The 24,794-nt window shown below is 45.2% G+C and overlaps 1 protein-coding gene and 1 long non-coding RNA gene across 2 annotated transcripts; both read right to left on the bottom strand.

Moving 5' to 3' along the window:
• Positions 1-14,055: 14,055 nt before the first annotated feature.
• LOC125514861 (signal peptidase complex catalytic subunit SEC11A-like) lies at positions 14,056-16,602 on the bottom strand. Its single transcript, XM_048680231.1, has 8 exons — positions 16,384-16,602; positions 15,726-15,838; positions 15,126-15,197; positions 14,948-14,983; positions 14,800-14,845; positions 14,546-14,633; positions 14,393-14,450; positions 14,056-14,304 (listed from the first exon to the last, which is right to left on the bottom strand). Exons 1-8 carry the CDS (start codon positions 16,460-16,462, stop codon positions 14,254-14,256), a joined length of 543 nt encoding a protein of 180 aa, XP_048536188.1. The 5' UTR covers positions 16,463-16,602; the 3' UTR covers positions 14,056-14,253.
• Positions 16,603-19,547: 2,945 nt separating this feature from the next.
• On the bottom strand, positions 19,548-20,391 carry LOC125534748. The gene is made up of 3 exons (XR_007294537.1): positions 20,233-20,391; positions 19,974-20,091; positions 19,548-19,863 (listed from the first exon to the last, which is right to left on the bottom strand). It is a non-coding gene; the product is annotated as an uncharacterized LOC125534748 (long non-coding RNA).
• Positions 20,392-24,794: the final 4,403 nt, after the last annotated feature.

Raw genomic sequence — 24,794 nt, forward strand, 5'->3', positions numbered from 1 at the left:
GGTTGTCATACTCATCGACATGCAAGTCGTGATTCCTATTACAAGAACATGATCAATCTCATACATCACATATATCATTCATCACATCCTTTTGGCCATATCACATCACATAGCATACCCTGCAAAAACAAGTTAGACGTCCTCTAATTGTTGTTGCATGTTTTATGTGGCTGCTATGGGTTTCTAGCAAGAACGTTTCTTACCTACGCAAAACCACAACGGTGATATGCCAATTGCTATTTACCCTTCATAAGGACCCTTCTCATCGAATCCGATCCGACTAAAGTGGGAGAGACAGACACCCGCTAGCCACCTTATGCATCAAGTGCATGTCAGTCGGTGGAACCTGTCTCACGTAAGAGTACGTGTAAGGTCGGTCCGAGCCGCTTCATCCCACAATGCCGCCGAATCAAGATAAGACTAGTAACGGTAAGCAAATTGAACAAATCATCGCCCACAACTACTTTGTGTTCTACTCGTGCATAGAATCTACGCATAGACCTAGCTCATGATGCCACTGTTGGGGAACGTAGAAATAATTCAAAATTTTCCTACGTGTCACCAAGATCAATCTAGGAGATACTAGCAACGAGAGAGAGGGAGTGCATATTCATACCCTTGAAGATCGCTAAGCGGAAGTGTTACATGAACGCGGTTGGTGGAGTTGTACACGCAGCGATTCAGATCGCGGTCGATTCCAATCTAAGCGCCGAACAACGGCGCCTCCGCATTCAACACACATAAAGCCCGGGGACGTCTCCTCCTTCTTGATCTAGCAAGGGGAGAGGAGAAGTTGAGGGAGAGCTCCGTCAGCACGATGGCGTGGTGGTGATGGAGCTCGTGGTTCTCCGGTAGGGCTTCGCCAAGCGCTACGGAGGAGAGGGAGGAGGTGTAGGAGAGGGGGAGGGGCTGCGCCAGGGGAAGGGTTTGTCGCGTCTGGCAGCCCTCCCACCCCCACTATTTATAAGAGAAGGGCAGAGGGGGCCGGCCCCTTCAGATCCCATCTAGGGGAGGGGTGGTGGCCAGGGAGGGAACCCTAGATGGGTTTTGGGCGCCCCCACCCATAGGAGACTTGCCCCCTAAGCCAGGAGGGGAGGCTGCCCTAGGGGAGGCGCCCCCACCTCTCCTGGTTACGTGAGATGGGGTGGGAGGGGCGCACAACCCCTTAGTGGGCTGGTGTGCCCCTTCCCCTTGGCCCATAAGGCCCCCCAACACTTGCCGGGGCCTCCGAAACCACTTTCGGACACGCTGGTCGTCACCCGGTACTCCCGGAACAATTCCGGACTCCAATACCCTTCATCCAATATATCGATCTTCACCTCCGGACCATTCCGGAACTCCTCGTCATGTCCGGGATCTCATACGGGACTCCGAACAACCTTCGGTAACCACATACTATTTTCCATAACAACTCTAGCGTCACTGAACCTTAAGTGTGTAGACCCTACGGGTTCGGGAACCATGCAGACATGACCGAGACATCTCTCCGGCCAATAACCAATAGCGGGATCTGGATACCCATATTGGCTCCCACATGTTCCACGGTGATCTCATCGGATGAACCACGATGTCGGGGATTCAATCAATCCCATATACAATTCCCTTTGTCTATCGGTATGTTACTTGCCCTAGATTCGATCGCCGGTATCCCCATACCTCGTTCAATCTCATTACTGACAAGTCTCTTTACTCGTTCCGTAACGCATGATCCCGTGGCTAACTCCTTACTCACATTGAGCTCATTATGATGATGCATTACCGAGTGGGCCCAGAGATATCTCTTCGTCATACGGAGTGACAAATCCCAGTCTCGGTTCGTCCCAACCCAACAGACACTTTCGGAGATACCTGTAGTGCACCTTTATAGCCACCCAGTTACGTTGTGACGTTTGGTAGACCCAAAGAATTCCTACGGTATCCGGGAGTTGCACAATCTCATGGTCTAAGGAAATGATACTTGACATTAGAAAAGCTTTAGCAAACGAACTACACGATCTTGTGCTACGCTTAGGATTGGGTCTTGTCCATCACATCATTCTCCTAATGATGTGATCCCGTTATCAATGACATCCAATGTCCATGGTCAGGAAACCATGACCATCTATTGATCAACGAGCTAGTCAACTAGAGGCTTACTAGGGACATGTTGTGGTCTATGTATTCACACATGTATTATGGTTTCCGGTTAATACAATTATAGCATGAACAATAGAAAATTATCATGAACAAGGAAATACAATAATAACCATTTTATTATTGCCTCTAGGGAATATTTCCAACATCGAGCATATCTAATAAAGTGCAGTTACGATGTTCGGACACACCATTATGCTGTGGTGTTCCAGGTGGCGTGAGTTGCGAAACTATTCTACATTGTTTCAAATGAAGACCAAACTCATAACTCAAATATTCACCTCCACGATCAGATCGTAGAAACTTAATTTTCTTGTTACGATGATTTTCCACTTCACTCTGAAATTCTTTAAACTTTTCAAATGTTTCAGACTTATGTTTCATCAAGTAGACATACCCATATCTGCTCAAATCATCTATGAAGGTAAGAAAATACCGATACCCGCCATGAGCATCAACACTCATCGGACAGCATACATCAGTATGTATTATTTCCAATAAGTCTGTTACTCGTTCCATTGTTCCAGAGAGCGGAGTCTTAGTCATCTTGCCCATGAGGCATGGTTCGCAAGCATCAAGTGATTCCAAAAGCCCATCAGCATGGAGTTTCTTCATGCGCTTTACACCAATATGACCTAAACGGCAGTGCCACAAATAAGTTGCACTATCATTATTAAACTTATATCTTTTGGCTTCAATACTATGAATATGTGTATTACTACTATCAAGATTTAGTAAAAATAGACCACTCATTAAGGGTGCATGACCATAAAAGATATTACTCGTATAAATAGAACAACCATTATTCTTTGAATTAAATGAATAACCGCCTCACATCAAACAAGATCCAGATCTAATGTTCATGCTTAACGCTGGCACCAAATAACAATTATTCAGGTCTAAAACTAATACCAAAGGTAGATGTAGAGGTAGAGTGCCGACGGCGATCACATCGACTTTGGAACCATTTTCCACGTGCATCGTCACCTCTTCCTTAGCCAGTCTTCGCTTAATCCGTAGCCCCTGTTTCGAGTTGCAAATATTAGCAACAGAACCAGTATCAAATACCCAGGAGCTATTGCGAGCATTAGTAAGGTACACATCAATAACATGTATATCAAATATACCTTCACTTTGCCATCCTTCTTATTTGCCAAATACTTGGGGCAGTTCCGCTTCCAGTGACTAGTCCCTTTGTAGTAGAAGCACTCAGTCTCAGGCTTAGGTCCAGACTTGGGCTTCTTCACTTGAGCAGCAACTTGCTTGCCGTTCTTTTTGAAGTTCCCCTTCTTCCCTTTGCCCTTCTTCCTGAAACTAGTGGTCTTGTTGATCATCAACACTTGATGCTCCTTCTTGATTTCTACCTCCGCAACCTTTAGCATCACGAAGAGCTTGGGAATCGTCTTATCCATCCCTTGCATATTATAGTTCATCACGAAGCTTTTGTAGCTTGGTGGCAGTGATTGAAGAACTCTGTCAATGACACTATCATCAGGAAGATTAACTCCCAGTTGAGTCAAGTGGTTGTGGTACCCAGACATTCTGAGTATATGTTCACTGACAAAACTATTCTCCTCCATCTTGCAGCTGCAGAACTTATTGGAGATTTCATATCTCTCAATCCGAGCATTTGCTTGAAATATTAACTTCAACTCTTGGAATATCTCATATGCTCCATGACGTTTAAAACATCGTTGAAGTCCCGGTTCTAAGCCGTATAGCATGGCACACTGAACTATTGAGTACTCATCAGCTTTGCTCTGCCAGGCGTTCATAACATCTGGTGTTGCTCCTGCAGTGAGCTTTGCACCTAGCGGTGCTTACAGGACGTAATTCTTCTGTGCAGCAATGAGGATAATATCAAGTTACGGACCCAGTCCATGTAGTTGCTACCATCATCTTTCAACTTAGCTTTCTCTAGGAATGCATTAAAATTCAACGGAACAACATCACGGACCATTTATCTACAACAACATAGACATGCAAAATACTATCAGGTACTAAGTTCATGATAAATTAAAGTTTAATTTAATCATATTAAGAACTCCCACTTAGATAGACATCCCTCAAGTCATCTAAATGATTACATGATCCATATCAACTGAACCATGTCGGATCATCACGTGAGATGGAATAGTTTTCAATGGTGAACATCACTATGTTGATCATATCTACTATATGATTCACGCTCGACCTTTCAGTCTCAGTGTTCCGAGGCCATATCTGCATATGCTAGGCTCGTCAAGTTTAACCCGAGTATTCTGCTTGTGCAAAACTGGCTTGCACCCGTTGTATGTGAACGTACAGCTTATCGCACCCGATCATCACGTTGTGTCTCGGCACGACGAACTGTGGCAACGGTGCATACTCAGGGAGAACACTTACACCTTGAAATTTAGTGAGAGATCATCTTATAATGCTACCGTTGAACTAAGCAAAATAAGATGCATAAAGGATAAACATCACATGCAATCAATATAAGTGATATGATATGGCCATCATCATCTTGTGCCTTTGGTCTCTATCTCCAAATCACCGTCATGATCACTATCGTCACTGGCTTGACACCTTGATCTCCATCGTAGCATCGTTGTCGTCTCGCCAACTATTCCTTCCATGACTATCGCTACCGCTTAGTGATAAAGTAAAGCAATTACATGGCGATTGCAATTCATATAATAAAGCGGCAACCATATGGCTCCTGCCAGTTGCCGATAACTGTATTACAAAACATGATCATCTCATACAACAATTTATATAATCATGTCTTGACCATATCACATCACAACATGCCCTGCAAAACAAGTTAGATGTCCTATACTTTGTTGTTGCAAGTTTTACGTGGCTGCTACGGGCTTAGCAAGAACAGATCTTACCTACGCACCAAAACCACAACGTGGTATAGTGATTGCTTTTTGATCTTCAGAAAGAACCTTGTTCATTGAATCCGATTCAACTAAAGTTGGAGAAACAGACACCCGCCAGCCACCTGTGTGCAAAGCACGTCGGTAGAACCAGTCTCATGAATGTGGTCATGTAATGTCGGTCCGGGCCGCTTCATCCAACAGTACCGTTGAATCAAGAAACAACTAGTGACGACAAGCAATATGTATATACCCACGCCCACAACTCCTTTTTGTTCTACTCGTGCATATAACATCTACGCATAGACCTGGCTCGGATGCCACTGTTGGGGAACGCAGTATTTCAAAAAAATCCTACAATCACGCAAGATCTATCTAGGAGATGCATAGCAACGAGAGGGGAGAGTGTGTCTACGTACCCTCATAGACCGAAAGCGGAAGCGTTGAGTAACACGGTTGATGTAGTCGAACGTCTTCGTGATCCAACCGATCAAGTACCGAACATACGGCACCTCCGCGATCTGCACACGTTCAGCTTGGTGATGTCCCTCGAACTCTAGATCCAGCTGAGGCCGAGGGAGAGTTTCTTCAGCACGACGGCGTGTTGACGATGATGATGAAGTTACTGATGCAGGGCTTCGCCTAAGCACTACGACAATATGACCGAGGTGGAAATCTGTGGAGGGGGGCACCGCACACGGCTAAGAAATAAACTTGTGTGTCTATGGGGTGCCCCCTCCCCCGTATATAAAGGAGGGGAGATGGGGGCTGGTCGGTCTCATGGGGCGCGCCCCAAGGGGGTAATCCTACTCCTACTAGGAGTAGGTTCCCTCCTTTCCTAGTCCAACTAGGAGGGGAAGGAAAGAGGAAGAGGGAGAGAAGGAAAGGGCGCCCCCCCCAATTCGGATTGGGCTTGGGGGCGCGCACCACCACCTGAACGCCTCCTCTCTTCCACTAAGGCCCATGAAGGCCCGTTAACCCTCCGGGGGGTTCCGGTAACCCCCCCAGTACTCCGGAAAATGCCTGAACCTATCTGAAACCTTTCCGGTGTCCAAACATAACCTTCCAATATATCAATCTTTATGTCTCGACCATTTCGAGACTCCTCTTCATGTCTGTGATCACATCCGGGACTCCGAACAACCTTCAGTACATCAAATCACATAACTCACAATACATATCGTCATCGAACATTAAGTGTGCAGACCCTACGGGTTCGAGAACTATGTAGAGATGGTCGAGACTCATCTCCGGTCAATAACCAATAGCAGAACCTGGATGCTCATATTGGTTCCTACATATTCTACGAAAATCTTTATCGGTCAAACCGCATAACAACATACGTTGTTCCCTTTGTCATCGGTATGTTACTTGCCCGAGATTCGATCGTCGGTATCATCATACCTAGTTCAATCTCATCACCAGCAAGTCTCTTTACTCATTCCATAATGCATCATCCCGTAACTAAATCATTAGTCACATTGCTTGCAAGGCTCATAGTAATGTGCATTACCGAGAGGGCCCAGCGATACCTCTCCGACAATCGGAGTGACAAATCCTAATCTCGATCTATGCCAACTCAACAAACACCATCGGAGACACCTGTAGAGCATATTTATAATCACCCAGCTACGTTGTGACGTTTTATAGCACACTAAGTGTTCCTCCAGTATTCGGGAGTTGTATAATCTCATAGTCATAGGAACATGTATAAGTTATGGAAAAAGCAATAGCAACAATCTAAATGATCATAGTGCTAAGCTAACGGATGGGTCTAGTCCATCACATCATTCTCTAATGATGCGATCCTGTTCATCAAATGACAACACATGTCTATGCCTAGGAAACTTAACCATCTTTGATTAACGAGCTAGTCTAGTAGAGGCATACTAGGGACACTCTATTTGTCTATGTATTCACACATGTACTAAGTTCTTGGTTAATACAATTCTAGCATGATTAATAAACATTTATCATGATATAAGGAAATATAAATAACAACTTTATTATTGCCTCTAGGGCATATTTCCTTCAGAAAAGTGTCCAGAGCTTCATGCAGGATCACCACCCCTTCCATGATGTATCTCCCCTTAATGAATGTTGTCTGGGTTTTGGAAATAACAGGGGGCACACACATTGTTAACCTATTCATTAAAACTTTTGTAATGATTTTGAAGCTAACATTCAACAAGCATATAGGTCTAAATTTTTGAATTTGTTTAGCATCTTTAGTTTTTGGCACTAATGTAATGATGCCATAATTTAACCTGGCAATGTTAATTTTCCCTCTAAGAAATTCTTCTATAGAGCTTTGAGATCCCTTCACCAAATCCCAGAATTCCTCGTAAAAAGCAGCAGAGAACCCATCTGGTCCAGGGCTTTTATTTTATTTTTTTTCATTCCAAACACCACTGTTTTAATCTCTTCTAGTGAGAAGGGGCACATCAGCCTTTCTTTATATTCATCACTAATCTTGTTAGTTTCCATGTCTCTCATTGAGATCTGGGCTTCTTCAGGGTGTCCAAACAATTTTTTGTAAAAGTTAGTAATATATTTCATCAGTCCTCCTCTCCTTCTATCACTCCTTGTTCTAGGGATATTATTCTATTTTTTTCTTCTCCTCCCATTAACCTTGGAATGATAATATCTTGTATTTTCATCTCCCTCTGTGATTTCTTTATCCTTATATATTTGTATTATTTTAATCTCCTCCTGCATCATCACCCTTTTCAGTTGTTCTCTGAGCTCTTTTTGCTCTTTTCTATCAGCCATAGTTATTCCCCTAATTTCATTATTGTTATTTATTTCATCTAATCTTTTGACAATATCTATTTTTATCTTTCTATACCAGGCATCTACATTTCTATTCCATCCTTTTGCCTTCTTCCTTAAATTTCTCATCCTGAGTTGCCACCTTTCTAATATATCTCCAAAGTATTTTTCATTCCAAGTTTTCTGTATCAATTCCTTAAACCCCTCCCTCAAGGCCCAAGCATTCTCATATGTAAATATGTATTTTTTGGTTGTTCATCTCTCGTGTCCAAATAAAAAGGTGTGTGATCTGACACCCCCCTAGCAAAAGCTTGTAGTATAGTTAGAGGATATTTCTCTTCCCACACTGGGCACATTAAAACCCTATCTAATTTTTCATAGGTTGGATCAGCCAAATTATTAGCCTAAGTAAATTTTCTTCCATTTAAGGGAAGCTCTCTTAATACAATCGGCTCAATAATTGTATTGAACATAAATGTTCATTGCTCATTGTGTATAGGTTTGTTCTTTTCTTTCTCATTTCTAATGATGTTAAAATCCCCCCCCCCCACACACACACACCAAACAAGGTAATTGGTTGTCATGATAGACTCTGGCGAACTCTGCCAGGAAGCATGCTTTTTCCTCAATCTGTGCATCTCCATACATAGTAATTAAATTCTAGTGCATTTTGATAATTTTGTCATATATCAGCATCCTCACAAAGTAAACCCCTTTCTCTATGTGTTCTACATTAAACCTATCTTGATTTACTCCCATCAAGATCCCTCCCGACATCCCCCCTAGGCTCATTCTAGCAGCAATCAAAATTCCTCCCCTCACAAAAATTATGTAATTCATTTTTCAATTTTTTTTCTTAATAGTTTCTGAAATCCCTATGAAGTCTAGTCTATGATCCACAATCAATTCTCTAACATATCTCTTTTTGTGATCTTGCCCCAAACCTCTCGCATTCCAAAAAAATCCCTCTCATTGTGAATCTATTTGAAAATATTTACTTTTTATAATTCTCCCCTTCTCCCCCTATTTTTTATAATCTTTTGCTCTCTTTTTTCTCCTGAGCACATCAATCCCAATAGATTGCGCCACACAGCTTAATGCTGGTGAGCCATTCTTTTTCCCCTTTTTTCCCTAAGAATATATTTCTTAGTTTCACAAATTGCTGCTCTTCTAAATCAGCATTTGAATGCTCTAAGTCTGAGCATAGATCGTCTAAATCCACATCTCCAATGTGAATATACACTGGTGTGTTGCTTTTTTCCTCCCCCATGTTACTGTTCCTTTCCTCCTCTTTCTTATTCTCCATCTGATTTTGAAAATATATTTCTCTCTTTGCTATCTTCATTTTTCTAATTATCTCTAGATTTTTATCTATCATATCAATGGAACCCAAATCAATTTCAACTAGAGAACTAATGTGTAACAATGAAGAGTTTGCACAATTTAAATCGGAATCCTTACCATAGTTATCTGTTTCTTCAGCCCTCATCTTTGCCATTTTCTCCACTTTCTGATCTTATTTTCCTATGTTCCTATGTTCCTCAAGCTTCTTTTCAGTTCAATTTCTTTGTCTTCATCATTTTTTTCTGTCACCTCCATCCCATGCAACTCTGCCAATCTCTCTCCCAAAGTCCCTACTGATTCTTGACTTGCATTCTAGTCAGTAGGTTCATTATACTTTCCAGATTCAGTTTTCTCTTTCTTATCTTGGGTTTATTTTTCAAAGTCTTCCACCTCTAGATTAGCCAGCTCCATCTCATATTGCTCTTTGTTTGCAGCCTCCTGTTCCAACTTCAAAATATCTTCCTTTTGTTTTTCAATCATGTTCTCTAGACTTTTTTGTGTGCTTTTCAAGTATTTTATCCTCTTATCAGCCTTGTCCCACAAAGCATTTTCTCTGGCTTTCTCTTTCTCTAAGTTCTGAATTTTTCTGAACATAATATCCATTTCTTTTTGCATGTTCCCTCTTTCAGCAGCCATACTTTTGTCCAAGTGTCCAATGATTTCCTCTATTGATTTTTCTATCATTTCATTTTTTCTGTCAATCTCCTCAATTTGTTTCAGAGATAGACTACCCAAAGCCATCCCTCTTCTTTCAGCTCCAGTTAGCTTTGCTCTTTTCCTGTTTTCCTCATCATCATCTCCAACTTCCATTTCAGACACACCATTAGATTTTATTTTCTCCTCCTTATACCAGCCCATCTCAGTCACCTTATCCAGCTCTGCCCCAATTCTAAACATTAGAAAATCTGAAGAAGTTATTTCCACATGGGAAGGGATCTTCCCCACATCCCTAACCCACACTTCACTTTCACTTTTTCTTCATTAATAGTGTCCACGTCAATTTCTAACACAGGCCCTACAGCAGCAGCCACTTCACACATTCCAAAAAAAATGTCTAAAGCAATCTGGTACTTTCTTAAATTTCACCCAAGCAGTGTGCATTTTCCCAATTGCCAAATGATCAAGAGACCGGGGTTGTACCTTTATAATGACACCAGTCCCCAACAGATTGAAGTCATTGAACTTTGCTAGTTCCACCAACTTTGCTTTATTTGGGAATCTCATCATATAACAATTTTTTCCATATTCCTTTACTCTTCATTGCCATCCCCAATCAAACATTTCATTGAGAGCTTTTATCAGCTCAGTTTCATTGATCTGCCCATTCCTAATGATCACCACTCCTAAAGGATTTATATGCTCTGCAATTAAGACAGCCTTGTAGCTCTACACCAGCAACACTCCTAGACCTTTTAAAGCATATTCAACATATTTGGGTACTGGTTTCATTTGTTTCAGAAAGTTGCAGGCTCTGGTAATGTGGTTATCCCTACCACAAATTAAGCAGTGCCCCACTTTGCAATCTCTAGGTAAATGCTTGGGATGTTTGCATTTTCCACATACCTGTCTGTTGAACCTATCATTTCTACTCCTATCATCACTCATATTTTGTTGCCAAGCCCCACTGCTCACCTGATTCCTGAAGTCATTTCCTGAGCTATTTCCATTGCCTTTTGCTCTCTTCAGCACATTTTCCTCACCAGCATTAGTTTCTTTGACTGTTTCTTTACCATAGCTCATCATTGACTTATTTTTCCCACTATCTTCCACAAGCATCCCATTCTTGTTCATTCCCTGCACTAGTTGTGATAGTAATGCACTCAGGATCTGTTGCTGCTGACTAGAATTCATGCTTCCCTCTCCTTTATCTCTGCCATCTCTCTGATCTTCCCCAACATCTTCCCCTTTCCCAACTTCTTCCTTTCTATCCCCACTGTATTTTCTTCCTTCTTTGATCTGCCAAACCTTGCTCCCCCCAGATTCATCACTGGGTGCATTTGAGCTTCCAATACCTCTTCCAACGCTGAACCCAAATCCCGAATGCCCCCCCCCTTTGCCATGAAAATCGAAGGAATTTTCAGAGGAGTTGGATCTGCTTCTATCTCCTCCACCAAATTGCCCTATTTTTCTGACACTGGAATCACCAAATCTTCCTCCTCTGTTGGTCCTCCCCCCTCCAAAACCTCTCCCAAAGTTTCCAGCCATGTGTTCTACTTCCTCTCGTGGCGGCTGGGGGGTAAACCCTAGAATTAGATCAGTGCTCTCTCTCTCCCTCCATGTCTCTGCCTTTTTATAGGCTCACCCCACTCCTCCAGGACTTGGGCCTTCTCTCTATCTGGGCTTTCCAGAGCCCAGTAGGCCAAGTCCAAGTCCAGGTCAGTTTGCACCTTTTCACCTACCGGGCCACCAAACCTGGTTATCCATCTCTCCTTTGTTTTCCTTCATCCTCACTTTTTCCATCCCTCTCCTCCCCCCTTATGTGGGGTATGATTGGAGTATTTCTAATGTAAATTTCACCAAAGTCAAGGTCCTCCTCATCATACCATACAACAATGGGCTGGAAATTTCCATGCCTCATGTGCATTTGAACTGTTTTGGCTTCAACCACTTCATTATTCCTAGAATCCCACCCTGTGTTTTTTTTGTTATTTATCTCAACCTTTCCCTTTTCTCTATTCTCTTTTTCTCCATTTTCATCATTTTGGAGTTTGTGAATTTTTCTTATATGTTTTTCCTTTTTTCCATTCCTCTCTGCTCTTCCCAATCTCCCCAAAATAACCTCATCTACATCAATCGACGTAGTAAAGGTCAGGTATTTCGATCCACACATACCTGACGAAGTTGGAGAAGACACCCCCTCCCCCTCCTCGTTGGAAACCTCCCCGGTCAACAGCTAGAAGCGGTTGCCGGCCGGCGAGGCCCATACTGGAGGCGGGAAAGGGCACAAAGGCGCGGAGAACGCCTGGGGAAGCATGGAGAACGCCTTGGCAGCTCCGTGACCGCCCTCTTCTGCTTCCTCCTTGGTGTCACCATCTCCTCGTCGTCTTCCTCTATCACAATCGGCGCCATCCACGAGCCTGGTGCAGGCAGCCCCATCACCACCTCCATCGGCGGCGGCGACGGCTGGATCTGACTGTAGCGGAGGGATCTAAAGACCCTCCACTTGTGCCTCTGCTCCTGGATCGGGGATTCCGCCTTGAGCATCGCCCAAAGCAGAACCCCCATCGCTGGCTGCTTGTCGTAGTTGGGGAAGCAACGCTGGATCTCTTCTTCGTTCAGCTTGTCGCGCGCCATCTCCGTAGCGTCGTTGAGCATCTTCGCCTTCGGAAACCACCTGTTGATCTTCCTCAGCCTTCCCATCCGCACCTCGTCACCGTCGGCGACCGCCCACATCTGTTGCTCGCGGGTCATCATGAAACCCTAGCTCACGGCGTGGCGGAGCGGGGGAGAGCGGAGCGAGAGAGAGCGGGTCGTGCGGTGTGCAAGGAGGAGAAATGCGAGGAGTCGGGGCAGTCGGGGGACTAAAATATCCCCTCCGCTCCCCTCGGCCGCATTACTCACCTCGGGGCTCGCAACGTGACCAAGCCGCCCTCCATGCGCCGCAACTTTTGCAATATGACACGGGAACTGCATAGCTTGGCCAGGGGCAAAACCCGCGTCATCACGCCAGCCGCGCGCGTCCACCGTCACGTCCTCGGGTTGAGGAGGACCAGCCGCCTTCCTCGCCAGAGGAGAAAACCCAGCCGGAATTTCAGCAGCGATGCCCCTAGATCGGGGACGAACTCGCCGGAATTCCAGCAGCGATGCCCCTAGATCGGGGACGAACTCGCCGGAATTCCAGCAGGGATGCCCCTAGGTCGGGGACCAACTCGCACCGGAGCGGCTAAATTTCGTGTTTTGACCCTTTTCTGAAACCTATTCGAGATTTGACCCTAGTTTGAAAAAAATTCAAGATCTGACCCTTTTGCTATCGCCAGGGACCTTGGCGGTAGGGTATAACAGCCTACCACCAAGGTCCCTGGTGGTAGGGTTGCATGCCCTACCGCCAAAAACCTCCTAAGTATTGACTACAGTGCGTGCTCGTGTCTACTGCCAAGCACATTGGTGATAGGGTTGTGCAGGCTACCGCCAGCCTGGTTTGGCGGTAGCGATGTTTCCTACCGCCAAAGTCCCTGGCGGTAGGCTGTTAGACCCTACCGCCATGGACTCTGGCGGTAGCAAAAGGGTCAGATCTCGAAAAATTTTCAAACTAGGGTCAAATCTTGAATAAGTTTCAAAACATGAAAATTTGCCCACCGGAGCCGTGCATCGCACGCGAGACGTGTGTTGCCCGTCGTCATCCACACAGTATCCGCTCTACCCGTCATATCCGTCGATCGCTGCTAATGCTAGCTAGCCAGCTTCCGGGACTGGACGAGCTGAGTGCAGATTTATTATATCCTCCTGATCAGCATGCAATTTCAAAAGTCCAGCGAGGCATGACAACGTTATTGTGTTGGGAGAGCATGGCAAATTCATTTAGCAAGCACAGCAAATCCTGGCAAAAAACTGAATTGGACAGATTTGCCATGCTTGCTAAAAAAATTGCCATCCCTCAGACAATATAAATTGCCATGAAAAAGTTATAATTTCCAAGCTCCTCAGAGAACGTTCGCTGGTTATCAAATCCATCTGAAACAGTACATTTCCATCCAGGAGATGGCAGCAATAGTTTGCAAGTTACTTGCCAGCATAGATCAAACTGTAGATTTGTGCATGTACACACAGACAGCACATATTTACAAGTTCCAGTTCCAATTCCCAAACTCTAGGCTCAATCAAAAATAGGAACAACCAGATTGCAGCAAACCACAGCGGGTTTGACCTAACAGAACGCCTCCTGCCATCGACGAATTTGATTTTCCTTTTCCTGAAAATATCAACTGTTGCACCCAATGCAATATAAAGATCAAAATCATTAGTTAAGACCATGAGAAGATGACTGTTGCATAAGAGACGGGTTTAGGCTTCTTTAGGGCAGAGACAACAGTCAAAACAGATAAAAATACATCTTCCATTCGGTACACGGTGCAAAAAAACTTGGTCTGCCCTGGATTACATTTGCACTACAAGATCAAGCTATGTGCTAAGGTTGACAGCTTCACTCTTTTGATGTTATGACAAGAAGGCCCAGTGCGCCAATCAGAAGGTACTGCAGCAACAGGCATCACATATTAGCATTTCATCAGTGCTTCAAACTCAGGAGTAGGCTGGTCAGTACTTAAAAGGAATAAACATACCTTAATGATCGGCTTCTCAGTCATCACAATCGTAACCCACCCAACATATGGTAGATAGCTGTTCATGTAACAAAAGGGTAATGCCAGCTGAATTATTTTATACCAGTATGAAGGCAGAAATGTGAATGTGATACAAATTTTCTAGGCACTCACCCTACAGCCCGCCCCATAATGTGATGCTTCTGAAGCCAAAGCTGCCCTTGTGCATACAGAAGTCGGTCATCCCCAAAATTATTATCGCCTGAAAAGGCAGTTTGTCACTTGAGATACAACAGCGCAGTGGCACCCAATGTAAATTATAAATTGCTAGCTGTTGACTATTATTGCCGGGATTGCAAAAACTACTTGGATAGTCAGCATATCACTGAAGAAAAACCTATGGCATTCAAACAGAAAATGACAGATACCTTTTGTGAGGATGTCAACTTCTCCACTTTCTTGCCGTTCATGAACCTATACATTGAGAAAAGTAAACTCAAAACTAGCATGAAAAAACTTGCAAGTCAAATATGCATATATATGGTGATTGATCACATGACTTCACAATTTTATTACCTTGATCACACGGTGAACAATTGGAATTTCACGGCCCTGCATAAATAAATGTCCAGATGTAATCTTAGTGTCTTGAACATCAAATACAAGCACACACAATGAAATATAGGACAAAATCATGGGTTCATGACCCAGCTAATAATTTACGGCTTACAAAGTACAATAATTGAGTACTTACATCAATATTAAAAACAACTATTTCTCCAGTGCGGATAGGTTCTTTGCTCATGTGCAAAAACAGAATATCACCCTGCAAAACAGATAATTAATGATACAGGGACACTATGCAAATGATAACACCCATTTTAGCCTACAGAACGCAAAAATGGCACTGGAATAAAAACAGAAAACTGAGAACATGGCATGGTGGTAACAGTAATCTCAAAAGGAAACTTGGATGAATTAGAACAAGATCTTAAAGGCGATAGGACAGTCCTTCACTTACAACCCAATGGAGGCCAATTATATTCTTATTCATATGAGAAAATCATGGGAATAATCCACTTTATGTGTTGCACATGCAACTTTGGGATTTCATATTGGTCAAATATTAACTTCAAATTACAAAAACAAATGTGTATGTCCACTTGCGGGTGTGCTTGGGCACCCTCTAATTCGACTCTGTCCGTTCACTTAGAAAGTATTTTATCAAAATTCCTGTCTAACCCAGAGGATAAAGTCGAATTAGAGGGTATCTAAAATGGCCCTCAAGAATCTAATAATCAGATGCATATACAAAATTTAAGGGGTTCTCGCACTGCATAAGTAGGCAACAAACCCTTTTAAATCCAGGCTCCATGCTACCAGAAAGAACCACCACAACTGGCGATTCGCTCCCTGTCGCTACCATCAATCCCTTCCATATGATCAATGCTGAGGTAACAATCATACCTGCCATGGGGAAAAAATCATGACTTCCTCTGTGAGAACATTGTTGCAACCAACAATTACCAATATCTAAGAGCAGCAAAACCCCAAAATAACTAACAAGTAAGGTGCCATGCTCCCCTCTTTCCCTATATACCACGAATCTATAAACTGATTTTCAGAAGCAAGGAGCAATATCGCTAGTAGTAGTAGGGTAAAAACAACACGGCCGAAAATCCCAGTATAGTCCTCTAAGGCTGTCAGTCCAATGGAGTGGCTCGTGTACATTTCAGTGCGTATGATTCTTCCAAGAAAACAACTCCAAAAAGCTCTTAGGACCAGATCAAGAACCCCAAAAGCCTTAATGCCCCAAATTGCTATTTTCTTCAGATCCTCTCTGCCGCAATCTGGCACGCGAAAACACGACAGAACCGCGCCTTTCAGATCAAAACCCAAACTGGTCCACAGGGTAAAACCCCTAACCGTGAATTCCGCCGCGATACAACCGAAAATACATCTATCAAGTACGCGGAGACGAAGAAGAGATGGGAGAGCAAAAGAGGCGTCACCGAGGCTGATGATCTGCGTGACGACCTGGCGGACCTGCATCGACCGGATCGACTCCACCTGGTCGCCGATGAACCCCATCTCGCCCGGCTGGCTCTCAGCGGGGATCTCTCTCCCGGCGACGTTTCTTCCGAGGGGAGGGGGCGGCGGAGAACTCACGGTTGCGAGGACTGGAACGGAAAGAAGGTCCGCGTTTTTTCGACTCCTTTTTGCAGACAGGACCCCGCGGGTTGCTGGATATTAGCTTCCGATCCGACGCGGCTCGCTACACGTCAGAGGACGGATTTTAGTGCGTTGGATAGATATCGGACGGATGGTAAGCTCGGTGTTAATGCGTTCGGCTCGTTTCGGCACGGCCCATGTCAGCTAATCCATATCTGTTCGTTGAATTGGGATGGGATGGCTATGTAGGTTCCATTCTTTGAATCTTTGGTTTTTTTTTTGGTTGACCGTAAAGTAAGCCCGGGCTTTCAATCCCCGTCAAAAGAAAAAGTCCAGGCTAGCAATCAACTAGGAGCAGCTATGCTGGAGTTTATATTGTGTGACGATTCGTACCAGCGAACATACACTGGACCAGTCAAATTACCAGAATATCGCAATTGTTTGTTGATATCTTTGGTGGCAAAGAAGACAGCTAGTCAGAGAGGTGAGGATGTACAAACTACAAAAAAAATAACTCATGTTGTTATTGCATTGGCCCTTAACTATGTTCGTGCAACAGGGACAAGCAAGGTCATTCCAAAAATCAAAAAGTGACCGGTTTTCCATGCAGGACAGCAGGTGTTGAATGTCGGTTTTTCAGAGGGCGAATATAATGTTGCATGTGGAGCAGTTATCGATGATCGCAAAGGAATTTTCATAAGAGCTTCAACGGAAAGGTTGGAACGTGTAGCTGATGTCGTCTCAGCCGAGGCAGCGGCCTACTTGAGGGACTCAAATTAGCTCACAATACTGGATGTTCTAGGTTTTTTTGTGGGAATGGATGTTCTAGTTTGGTGATGCGAACAGACAATATTATAGTGGTGGATGCTCTTAATCAAAATGAAGACATTCCATGGTGGCAGTGCGGTGCTAGAAGATTTGTCGTAGTATCTTGGCAGACTTCGGGAAAGTTACTATTGAGCATTGTATTAAAGAGTCAAATTATGTAGCTCATGAATTAGATGGATGAGAACGGGCGAATAACCCTTCTGTTTGGGATGACGCTCCTCCAGAATTTATCAAGAAATTGTTAGCAAACGATGTAACTGTTATAATCAGTTAGAGTTTAGCCGGGAGGATGATCCCCCATCCTTTTTTATTGCCTTATGTTTTACACGATGTAACCCTTTTTTTTGCGAGATCACGATGTAACCCTGTTGACAAAGCAATAAATCACTAAGAGGCTTTCCCGCTCAAAAAACATCTGGCCACGAACGAGGGGAGGCCACAGCTTTAGGCCCTGTTGAGTTGTATTGTAAAAAAAGGCCCTGATTTTTTTAAAACAACGGAAATGACTTGCCATTTTTAGTGAAAAATGGCGCTATTAGGTTGATATTTGTTTCTCAAAATAATGGTAAAATAATTGTAGAATCCCTCTAAAAGAATATCTTGTAGATTTTCAAAACTGTTTTAAAGAAAATTCCTTTGGGTGCAGCATTAAGAAAAGTTTGGATCGTAGCAATGCTAGGTCACATCATTATGTCCTTATATTGAAATTTCTATTTTTTGTGGGAAGTCTTTTTACTAAGTTTCAACTCTAGCCTATCACAGCTTGTTTGGAATTAAACGGCTTTATCATCATTGTTGTTGTTGGAAAGTCTTCTTATTAAAATTTCAACACCCATCCCCGCCTTTTTTTGCATTGTTGTGAAAATTGGGAGACCTATCATTGTGTCATTATACCTCCCATCTCATTTTTGCCACTACCATCACCAGCTCATCCTCTTTCTCGTCGTCGCCTCCACCTATACCCCCATCCCCTTTAGCATCGCCCATGGCTACATGTTGTCGTACAAGACACCGGCTACCCTACAAGGATATCCCAAGCCTAGGGGACTAGTTTTACTTGTTTGGTGAGATATTGGCTTCACCATCATTCATCAGCCTTCTAGCCATCCCCCTCCTCCTCCATGTCCTCTCATCTCCTCGTGTTTGGTGTTGGTACCTTTCCCTCCCATTTACGCTTCTCTCCTTCTGTTCGAGTCTCGCCCTCATCTCCTCTCCCTCACTTCTCTCTTCTTCATTCTTCATCCCCTGGTTCACCTCCCTCATTGCTCCCATTTTTTCTCCCTCGTAATTCGAAGGGTTGTGTACATTCATCCAATAAAAAGTATGGAGTGAAAATTGGTGTGATGTATTGTTTAATTTTATAAACCTATGATCTATATTGGTTTGCGTCTTTTGGGTACACTATGTGATACATTTATGCATTCAATTCATTTTGGATTGGAGTTAACATAGATAAATTTGTGATACTCTTGACATTAACCAGGTTTGTTTATATTTACTTTTGCTTAGAATGCTGAAATTTTGTTGAAAAGAAATAATCTTTTGCAGGAAATTTCTATCACCTAAAAATATCTTACAAGAAAATAACTAGAGTTCACCATCCATCCGTGCCCTAATGAGCATGACTACTGCACATTTGCACTTGCGCATTTTTATCGAGAAGGAGGGTTGAGGAGGGTCAACCCTCGGCCTTTGCATCCATTGATCTGCACAACCACATATTATTGTTTATTCAGCATTGCCAAGTAAAGCCAAGCATGGATGCCAAACAAGTCAGTTTTAATAAAGAAGAGAGAAGAAAAAGGAAAGCTGATTTCAGAATGAATCTGCCTCGACAGGTGTATTTGTAATGTTGAAATTTCATTGAAAATAGTTCATCTTTCGCATGAAATTTCGATCTCCTATGCATACTTCTTAAAGTTGTAATGAGAGTTCAACATCCATTAGTTTTAAACCGCGGGCCATTCCAAATAGCGACATCATCAAACAGCTATAGCGCAGCAATAGCGATATAGCCTGTTATTTTGTAATTTTACCAGACAATTGTAAATAAACACCATTTAGCGGCACCCTAATCAAATTGTTATAGCGTGGCTATAGCCGTCTATTTAAAACTTTGTTCGTGACCCTATTAAGCATGACCATTGCGGCATTGCACATTAAAAGCTGGGTCTCAAAATCGCAAGACGACCTCGAGTATAAGTATATGTCGAATACAGATAATGAGATAATTTGATGATACAAAAGATACAGGGCCTTGATACGATGCAAGATAACTACGCGTATTGTACTAGATCACAAAGGACTAGGTCATGACGTAGAACATCTAACAGAGCAAGACTGAATTATTTATGTGAGAGCTCCGACGACGTAGAGCCGCAGCTAGAGCCTGTGGTGATCTGTAAGACTGTAACCGTGGGCATGCATGCTGCATGGATCCCCTTCAATCGCAGCACAGCTCGCAAAGCCAGCAGCAACAGAGCGCGGCAAGGCTGGAGAAAACGAATCAAGGAGAAAAACGGCAGGGTGAGCAAGCCAAAATGAGATTGAAATGATAGAAGGAAAATATGGTGGGCGTTTTTAGCCATGCCCATGCGCGCACCATCCTTCGATGAAGCTGGTCTCCCCACGCCCACGCTGCTTGGTCCTGCGGCGCCACGGCCCGCAGCAGCATCTCCTCCTGCCGCCTGCCTGCTGTTTCGGGTCCACCGTCGGGTAGCCTATGCAGCAATTGATCAAGCGCAAGAAAATTAGAGCTGAGATAGATAGATAGATCATTTACAGCTCACTGAAGAATTAGCCAGTGGTCTGTTCTTCGACATGGAGATGATATTTTGAGATGTGTGGATCGAGATCGTCACCTGGAGGAGGCTGCGGCTGTCCGTTCTCCATATCGACGGATCGATCGATCTCGGATTGATCCTTTGTTCGTTCGAGCTATGCATGCAACTACATATGTAGCTAAGATATATGGTTATATATATGTGCACGCATGGTGGCTGTGCCTCCCTCGATCGATCGATATACTTTCCCGCATGTGAATTACTTCCATTTCCAATTCATTCGTTTGGGCTTATTATTCCCCTATTCTAAAAGCAGGCAGAAAGGAACGTGGACGTGCGTGCGCGCATGCGTGGGCTGACCTAGCGAATAACAAGATTGACAAGTAAGAGATCTACTATCATGTTCGATCAGTCCTCTTTGTCGGTTCGTCGACGGAGGTCGAACTCGGCTACTCCGGACGGGGGATATCGGCGGCGTAGCGTCACCGACCATGTGCAGAGTTCAGAGGATGCGTGTGCATGCAGCCGCTGCATGGCCGGCCGAGGAGGGAATAGAATAGGTTCCCGCCCGGCTCTGACGTTCCGATTTCTTCCGTCCATGTCGAATGTCTAGACTTTGCACCTTTGTTCTGCCACGTGAAAGGCTACAGCTATTCCGTTTGAACCTTTTTCCCGATTTGTTTGCTTTTTAATGTAAGCGTGATCGTCTGTCAATGTCGACACATTCGTGTGGTGGGGGTATATGTACCCCTTTTCTTCTTCTAGGATATAAAGTTGGGAAGTGTGCTTGATATATTCCACCGGCCAAACACTCCCGCGCTATCGTGTTCCAACAGGTCGCCCGACCACAGTCCCATGCTGTCTATCACCCAACCCATTCTGCTCTTTTGTTGTTGTTGCAAAACTTCCGCTCTATTCATCAAACATTACGATTACAAGTAATATAAATTACTCTATATTCATAGACCACCTAGCAACGACTACAAGCACGGAAACAAGCAGAAGGCGTACCGCTGCCATCGCCCCTCCCTCACCAAAGCCAGCAAACCCTTGTTATAGTAGGCAGTCGTGAAGTCGTCTTGATAAGGCCCAAAGGACAGACACACTAGAACAACAATTGTCGCCGAAGAAGAGAAGCATATATTGGAAGGATCCAACATGTACATACACGAACATAGACTAGATCCAAACAGATCTATTGAAAACAAAAACAAACACCGAGCGAATTCCACGAGGTTCAACGGAGATATACCTCCACACGCTCTCCGACGACGCTAGCTGCACTGCTGGGAGGGGGGGGGCAAGGCGAGGAAAATCCTATTCCATCTTCAAGGAGCCGTCGCCACCTCGCCTTCCTGAGCATAACCACTTTGAACTGAGTAATAACATCAACATGTGAACACATGGTTTCAAGAGGGAAACCCCTCAAATCAGGGCAAAATCACAGGCCAAAGACACCCAAATATTTTGCTCTCCAATGAAGGTTGAACAGTTTCATAGTAGATTCTTTGTAGGTGGCCCCCTGAATTCAACTGGAGTGGCTCCCTTCATCCCTCTATTACCAATCATAATCCTTCACATCAACTTACTTGTAAAAGAATTAAGTAACCTTTTATAGATGTAACATTAATCCAGTATAGCCAACCACAACCAACTGTCAAGCTACCAAAAGAAACACCAGGACATGAGACCATCAACGACTTTGCACGATCAGCAAATCTCACCTCCTCGTGGTAGCAAAAGAAAAACCAATATCGTACACATCTATAGTATGCATGTGGTGTGGGCTTTATTAATTTAAAGCTGGTCACTTCCCATCGTGTCTTCGTTCAAAAAAAATTGTATCATCTCCTCGAATCATCGAATTTGCTGCCCCCGTTCTATGATCAGTCGCACCACAGCTCACAAAGCCACCAGCAGTAGAGCGTAGCGATGCTAAGATCAAACAAGAAGCATCACAAGCGGAAATCCAGTTTGGCTTTATGGAGCATATGCTTCTGCGTGCCAAAAAAAATATTGTGCCAATATTTTTTTTAAAGATGTGCTCATTGTCACACTCAAATGCTACCTGTAAATTTTTAGAAGAAAAGCTTAAGCATTTTGGCATATGAAAAAAAAACAAGTCGAACAACAAATGTTATCTCCAAATTTTACACTTAATTTATTTTTTCCACGGATGAAGCACTGCTATCCGTTTTGCATGAAAATTGCCAAGCATGCTTGTTACACTAACATGAATATAAAAAAAATCATTTTTTAAATTTATTTACTATTATTTTTAATTTACTGTTCATCGGTGAGCATATGTGTTGGAATAAGTCACGGCGTGTGTGATCGGGCTCGTCGGGCGCGTCAGGTGTGCGCGGGACGGGCGGGACACACTGCTGCCGTCGGGCTCGTCGGACTTGTCGGGCGCGTCGGTGACGTGCGGGACGGGCGGGACGCAGAAGCGTGGCGTATGTGTGTAGCGTGTATACACTCGAGTCTGACACGTAGAGCAGGGCGTTGGCAAGTGTGCCGGCCAAGTTTGCTTGATGCGTGTGAGTTAGTTAGCTGATTGTTAGCAGTGACCGGTGAAGATGGCCGCGTCGTGCGCGTAGCGCGCACGTAGTGCGCACGGCCGGGCTGATGGATTGCATGCAGGGTAGCTAGCTAGGCGGCGTGCGTACGTGCGCACAGGGAAACGTGGGCGCTGCGTTGTTGTGCCACTACAAAGCCATGGCCACGAGTGTATTTGTTGAGGAGAGTTTTTGGGGTTTTGGGAAAAGTAACGGGGCTGTGAAGCCGGGTGAAACTTCATTGTACTGTGTGCTCCTTCTTCTTCTATCTCCATCCATCAGTGTGAGAGAGCGGTTTCAACAATTGGTATACAGAGCTTTGGTTCGGGCGATCACCGGCGACCATGGCGCTCGTCCCACACGGCGGCGGCGCGGGCGGATCGGTGACGATGGCGATGCCTTTGCTGACCGCGGACAATTACACGGTCTGGGCCATCAAGGCGCAGGCGATCCTCGACGTCCACAATGTATGGGAGGCGGTGGCGCCGGGCGACGCGGCGGTGAACGCGCCGAAGGACAAGATGGCGCGCGTTGCTTCTCGGGGCGTTGTCGGAGGATGTGCTGCTGCAGGTGTCGACGAAGCTCACCGTCAGGGAGGTATGGGACTCCCTGAAGGTGAGGTTCGTTGGCGCTGATCGGGTCCGCACGGCGAGGCCGGGGACGCTGCGTGGCGAATTCGACCGGATGAAGATGGCGGACGGTGAGGAGCTCGACGTGTACGGCAGGAGGCTCGCGGCGATGGCGGCGAGGTATGCCAACCTCGGGGAGACGCTGGGCGACGCGGCACTTGTCAAGAAGTTGCTGGATACGGTGCCGGATTGCCTCTTCCCCGTCGTCGCCGGCATCGAGCAGTTCCACGACGTGACGACGATGGCGTTCGACGAAGCGCTCGGGCGGCTGCGTGCGTTCGACGAGCGGGTTCGGCGCCGTGGACAAGACGGCGGCGAGCGCGGAGGTGAGCAGCTGCTCATGACGGCGGCGCAGTGGGCAGCATGGGAGCGTCGACACGGCGGTGCTCGGGACGACGACGACGGGCGCAGCGTGGCGTTGGGGAGCGGCGGCAACAGGCGCAGGCGCTGCTACAAGTGCGGGGAGCACGGGCACTTCCGGCGCGAGTGCCCGCAGCTGCGAAAAGGACCGGCGGCGGAGCATGCACTCTTGGCCGGCGCCAACGTCGACGATGATGGACTCCTCTAGGCCGTGGCTTAAGGGGTGTGTGTTGGAATAAGCCACAGCGTGTGTGATCGGGCTCGTCGGGCCCGTCGGGTGCGCGCGGGACGGGCGGGACACACTGCTGCCGTCGGGCTCGTCAGACTTGTCGGACGCGTCGGTGACGTGCGGGACGGGCGGGACGCAGAAGCGTGGCGTATGTGTATGTAGCGTGTATACACTCGAGTCTGGCACGTAGAGCAGGGCGTTGGCAAGTGTGCCGGCCAAATTTGCTTGATGCGTGTGAGTTAGTTAGCTAATTGTTAGCAGTGACCGGTGGAGATGGCCGCGTCGTGCGCGTAGCGCGCACGTAGTGCGCACGGCCGGGCTGATGGATTGCATGCAGGGTAGCTAGCTAGGCGGCGTGCGTACGTGCGCACAAGGAAACGTGGGCGCTGCGTTGTTGTGCCACTACAAAGCCATGGCCATGAGTGTATTTGTTTTTTTAGCATCAGTACAGACACAAGCGCTCATATACACGCGCATACACTCACCCCTATGAACGCACACACGCACACCCTACCCCTGTGAGCACCTTCGAAAGACTGAGCCGGCATATCATCTTGAGATTTATAAAATCACCGTAGGCGCTTCGTCGTCGACGGGAACGTCTCCTCCCACTGAAAGCGCATCGTCGGAAATTCTGAAATAAATCCAGAAACAATGCGAGCACCAGGATTTGAACCCTGGTGGGTTGGGGATACCACTATCCACCTAACCAACTCAACCGCAGGTTGATTCGCCACGAGTGTATTTGTTGAGGAGAGTTTTTGGGGCTCTGGGAAAAGTAACGGGGCTGTGAAGCCGGGTGAAACTCCATTGTACTGTGTGCTCCTTCTTCTTCTATCTCCATCCATCAGTGTGAGAGAGCGG

Source organism: Triticum urartu, chromosome 1, assembly GCF_003073215.2.
Source record: "Triticum urartu cultivar G1812 chromosome 1, Tu2.1, whole genome shotgun sequence".
Taxonomy (NCBI): Eukaryota; Viridiplantae; Streptophyta; class Magnoliopsida; order Poales; family Poaceae; genus Triticum; species Triticum urartu.

Excerpts from the sequence above, each read along its gene's own strand:
- LOC125514861 (XM_048680231.1), bottom strand. The coding sequence starts at position 16,462 with ATGGGGTTCATCGGCGACCAGGTGGAGTCGATCCGGTCGATGCAGGTC. Across the intron at positions 14,984-15,125 it reads TAGTTGTTTTTAATATTGAT|GGCCGTGAAATTCCAATTGT; the intron begins GTAAGTACTCAA and ends TTATTTATGCAG. Across the intron at positions 14,451-14,545 it reads ATTATGGGGCGGGCTGTAGG|CTATCTACCATATGTTGGGT; the intron begins GTGAGTGCCTAG and ends TTACATGAACAG.